Source organism: Rhea americana, unplaced genomic scaffold (genome assembly GCF_003343005.1).
Source record: "Rhea americana isolate MKP2758 unplaced genomic scaffold, rheAme1 scaffold_49, whole genome shotgun sequence".
Taxonomy (NCBI): Eukaryota; Metazoa; Chordata; class Aves; order Rheiformes; family Rheidae; genus Rhea; species Rhea americana.
This window is the reverse complement of record NW_028186634.1, coordinates 5,612,626-5,618,077: the sequence shown is the minus strand read 5'-3', so window position 1 is coordinate 5,618,077 and position 5,452 is coordinate 5,612,626. Positions and strand designations below refer to the sequence as shown.

The 5,452-nt window shown below is 37.7% G+C and overlaps 1 protein-coding gene across 1 annotated transcript; it reads left to right on the top strand.

The window, feature by feature from the left end:
• Positions 1-1,960: 1,960 nt before the first annotated feature.
• On the top strand, positions 1,961-4,597 carry LOC146588942 (dickkopf-related protein 3-like). The gene is made up of 2 exons (XM_085317239.1): positions 1,961-2,154; positions 4,132-4,597. The coding sequence occupies exons 1-2, from the start codon at positions 1,961-1,963 to the stop codon at positions 4,370-4,372; spliced, it is 435 nt and encodes a 144-aa protein (XP_085173365.1). The 3' UTR covers positions 4,373-4,597.
• Positions 4,598-5,452: the final 855 nt, after the last annotated feature.

The following is a 5,452-nucleotide window of genomic DNA, read 5'->3' as shown; positions in this document are numbered from 1 at the left end:
ACTCACTGGATAGACAGGACACACAGGAATGATATTTGAGATTAGGTTGCCAGTTCCACACAGGAATGTAAAACTTTATTTAAAAAAAAAAAAAAGGAGAAGAGGAGGAGGAGAAGATAAAGAGGCCTGGAACTAGTCCTAAATCCTACCTGGTCAACCCTCTCTCCTCCCAGCTTCTTTGCTGTTTTCCACCTACCAGTTTCTCACTGCTTCTGTCATAGCTCTTCTAATTTTTATACTGAGAAGACACAGTTCTAATTATCTTTCTATCCAGGGAGACATTTTGCTGTATTGCTCTCTCCTGTTTCTTTTTAGTGAGCAAGGGGTTACTTTTTACCTTCACTGACAAACGGTTGGGCTGCCTCTCCTGCCTTATCTCACTGGTGGATCAGGCTACTAGGGCATTTCAGGAGAATGAAGCTCATTTTAAGCATCATCTAAATGCAAGTCAGCCTGTTTTTTTTTTTTTTCCCTTGTTGACTTGGAATACTACACGGTAGACTTGCCATGTTAAGAAAACTTGGTTTCAGTAAGATTTGGTTAGATCATTTTTGGTTTATTTTCCCTTCATCAGCATTCCCTCCTAAAGCAATTACAGGTTTTGCTGAGCTCTATCAGAGATTTGTTTGTAATCTCTAACCGTGAAAGAACAGTTTTCATAAGTGCACATGCTGCCACATCAGTAAGGTGTGGCAACTGGTGAGAGTAGTGTTAGGCAAGGGAATACTGCTTCTATAGCTCTGACTTCCATGGGATTTGAACAAGCAGCATCTTAATGCTGATTATTTCCACTGCATAAAACCTTCACACTAGTTTGAATACAAGATAGAGCTTGGCCTGAAAACAAACAAATTTAGAATAAACTTTTAACTGAGGAGGGAAAAATAGATAAAAATATTGACTAAAATTGGTGGAACACTCATTAAAACTTAACAGAGCTCCTCATTAAAGGCGATGGATTTCATTCTCTACGGTTGTCTGCTTGACCAGTGCTTTATGGTCTTCTGGTTAGGTGCAAGTGCAATTTAGGCTTAACCTTAAGGCCTTTTTCCATGACTGGAGCATTGCAAAAGATTGCACTAATATACAGTAAGACTGCATTTTTAATGGATATTTTGTATATTAAAAAAACAGAGTATCCACTACCAGTCTGTTTTGGAATTAGAAATTGATGATATATAAACATATGTATTTTTAAACAAGCCTGTTGCATACAACTTTGATTGTGAACTCTTCAGGTCTTGTCTTCTGTCATAACACAAAAAGTGAGGTGAGTGGACTAGAGAAGGAAGAGAATTTTAATAGGGACATCTGGAAAAGTTGGATTCAAGATAAAACTCAAAACACTGCACCTTACTAGCACCAGGAAACCCAAACTACGTAGCCTAAATAATTCCTTAGGCAGGTTGAAATTCACCTCTGTGCAGAAACAGGGTGTCAAGCCCCCTATTGCTGTCAGTTTTGCTTATTGTAGAATCATCTATGTAACAAACTGAATGGCTGGGTAGCAATTATAACAACCTCGTTATTTAGTCTTTTGAACAGTTGTTCTGTACTTGCAATCTCTGTACTTGTATGTAAAGATGTAACAAAACAGGCTAATTAACACAGATACTTTTATAACAGAAATATTTCTACATGCAGGTTTTAAACCATTAAAACTGTGTTGCAAAGAATTCAATGGTAGTTTTATCCTCTTTAGAATAATCTTTAAAATCCCCAAGTGATGGAGTTGCACATTATATTGACAGTAGTTTTTATGGTAAGTGGGAGTGGATCTTGCTCATTAAGCATAAATTTAAGTCTTAATAGCCTTCAGTTGTCTTACTCCTACCTAGTGGAAAGAGGGTTAAGCAATGTGTAAGTAGACTTAAAAAGAAGTTAAGTAATTCTGTCTTTGCCTGTCTTGTATATAGAACTGAAGTTTTGAATTAGATCAGCTCGGTTTAACACTCAGTTAATGAGTTCTCTTGAACTTAACTTGCTTTGTCATGCAGAACTACTGTTTCCTGTATGCAGTCCATTACCTGAAGAAGGTGAACCCTGCCATGATCCTTCCAACAGACTTCTCAACCTGATCACCTGGGAATTGGAACCCGATGGAGTACTTGAGCGATGCCCATGTGCAAGTGGCTTGATCTGCCAACCTCAGAGGTAAAAGATCCTCACTTTAAAGCGTTTTGACTTACCGTGGCGTCACTGATGAGAAAAGATCTCAGACTTACAGTGTTGTCCTAAACAGATGCGCCTGAGTTTGGCAACAGCTTATTCCTGGTGTAAATGTAATCTGTGTGTCAGTTTGGTACTGCTTTTTTAATCAAATGAGTAATAGCAGCTGTTTAGAAATGACATTTTGATTTCATTCTTCGCACATAGCCCTTGTCCAGCATTTTTCTCTGTTACATCAGGTTTTGCTTGATAACTGTTGCTTTCACACTTACAGATCAAAAATATTTTAGTACATGAGATAGGTATGAACATGCTTGCTCTTGTACTGATGATTTACAGAAGGTAATTTCTATTACATGGAAAAAGGCAAATGTCTCTGCTTGCTTTTCTCATCATTTTCGAAATGATCCAAAAAAACATTTTCCGACAGCTGTCTTAAGATCTGCTGTCCAGATTTGAAACACTTCATACTGTGCAGACTTCTTCAGTATCATTATGACTTTCACAGAGAGTGAAGTAGACTGACTCCATATTTTCTGCTGGAGACTAGACCTTTAACCATATCATACCTTTCCCGCCATTCTTTAAAAGCACAGTTGTTTGCATTATCAGCATCTTTGGAAGAAAGCAGGATCGTTTCAATAAGCTTTCTTCAAGTTTCTTGCTACCTTACAACTTTCATTCTAATGGCTTTTAACAAAACAGCATAGCTACGTTTCTTACACATGGCGATAGAAATGTAGATTAATTTCTTGTCTTACCTGCCCAACATTATTTCTACATTTTTTTAAACACATGAAAAGCTATGAAATAACATTTCGTCTCATAAATTTGATCTAAGGAAGCAAGCAAAACTGACCCTATCCTTTTAGCACTGGAATTTCAATTAATGAGCAAGTACTGTCAGCTTCAGACAAGATATGTCAGCAGTACATCATTATGTAGTGAGAAGGAAAACATTTCAGATGAGAATATGGAAAAACAGAAATATATTAGGATGAAAATATAACTGAGCCGCCCAGCTATAGCCACCAGAATTATTCACCTGTCTAGGTAAATACTACAAGTGCAGTAATACTGTGCATACTGCCCTGCTAAGCACTCACATGGACAACAGGCTAAAGCTAGTTTTGTGAAATTACATGGTGATTTTGAACCTTTGCTATTAAAAGAAACAAATCCTCCCATCTCTGCTTGATGTGACCCTTGGCTGAATGTGTGCCTAGTCCATCCTAGTGCCTGATAAGCACAGTGAAAACTATCGTTTATCACTTCAGTTAGTTGAGGAGAGCCTGGCTGGCCCAAGCAGTAGTCAGCTTGTATACCGTAACAGGGACCTGTAGTCCTGTACTGCCCCTTGCAGTGCTGAGGAACATCAGATGCACAACCTGACTAATCAAGTCCAAATCCCCTGTCTTCAGTCAACAGATATAAATTATTATTGTTCCATTATAAAGTTTCTATATTGAACGTGGGATGTTTGTCTGCACGTAACTGGACTCACTTTTCAAAGCAGTAAGAACTGCAGCAAATATAGCTATTGGGCTGTCCTATTTAGGAGCAAATCTATAGTGTTCACAGTTTGCCAGATTTAAGTTTGATGACAAACATCATGGACATCTTTTCTGCATTCCTTTGAAACTAAAGCATTTTGTTTCTTAACTAGGTACTACGCCATTAACAGAAAGGAGCAGTCACCACGACTGCTTGTGCTGCAGCCCACTGCCATCTTGTGTCCCAGTACTGAATGTGTTTTGCTGTTAGGTTCTAGATATCTTGGTTCTAGCTCTGGGTGTGGAAATCTCATGTCAAGCATATAAGAGTCAGATGACTGTCAAGTCAGCTATGTAGCTCTGACAGTTTTGCGTGTGTAACGTGTTTTCATGTGGGGAGGGCATCAAATTTTTATTAAGGAACAGGCAAAAGATGCACTGTATGACTATGTCTTTCTTTTCCCAACAGCCATAGCACTATGTCTGTGTGTGAACTGTCCTCCAGTGAAAGCAGAAATAATGAAAAAGAAAATCCCTTAATCATGGATGAGATGCCGTTTCTCAGTTTGATACCCAGAGATATTCTTTCCGATTATGAAGAAAGCAGTGTCATTCAGGAAGTACGTAAAGAATTAGAAAGTCTGGAGGACCAAACAGGTTTGAAAGAGCCTGACTCAGCTCACGACCTGTTTTTGGGAGATGAAATTTAATGTCCAAATATAAGACAATTTAGTTATCCATAGTTATTCCTAGGAATTTTTGTCTAGTGTCTTGCTTATACAAACCATAAACACATACTGCTGGATAGAAGTGCAATAAAAGAGGTTTTCAAAGAGCATCCTTTCCTGTGCACCAAAGCTGCATGTTCCAACTATTGTTGATTTTGTTCTTTCAATCCTTCAACCAAACCTCTGATTAAAGGCAAACGAGAAATATTAGTGTTTCCTTTGGATTGGTACTTCCCCCTTTTACGTTAGAACTAAAATTATCAGTGCTTGTACTCATTAAATATATTAACTTATTAGAGACCCTAGAAGTTTTAAGTATTTCCTGTACATATTTTTAGAATGGTTTATTTTTCTAGAGTAAGAAATATCTAATTACTTTGGACTGTTTTTGGCCATTGATCTTAAGCTATGTATTTTTCTTTTCTTTCAAAAATATAATCAGTGAAGCTGCAATATATAGATACTGATTTTTTTTTCCGACATTGTGGGAGGATGAAAAGGATACCTACCCTTTTATTCAAATATACCCAAAGCTCTTTCTCAGCTGTGTAGAAGGGAGGTCATTTGTCTTACAGTAAACTTCAATCTAACTTAAGTGCTTGTGTTCCACAGCTATAAAGTTTTCTGCTTTCATAAAGAATGTTCCCTAACCCCTGTCCTCCCTCGCAAGGGTGTATGGAGCACATTACCAGGAAAACAAAAGAAACAACTATCACCACAACAAAGCTCACCAAAACTCAAACCCCACACCCTAGCCCTCCCATTTTTGCATATGGAAAACAAGTAATGTGTGCACTTATACACACTCATACACATTAGATTTGGTTGTATATAGGAACTTTCATGCTGGCTGTTCAGGGCTGTTTATCTCCCAAAGGCAAAAAATCTACTATTTGAAAATGCAAAAATATAAATGGACTGAATACCAAGAATACAGATTCTCTGTTTTACACTGAAATATATCTATCTATACATATATCTCTATTGAGAAGGAGAATAGTGCAGCTGCATTTGGAAGGCTACAGCCTTCCTAGAGTAAATTACAGCACCACAGAGAGGGCA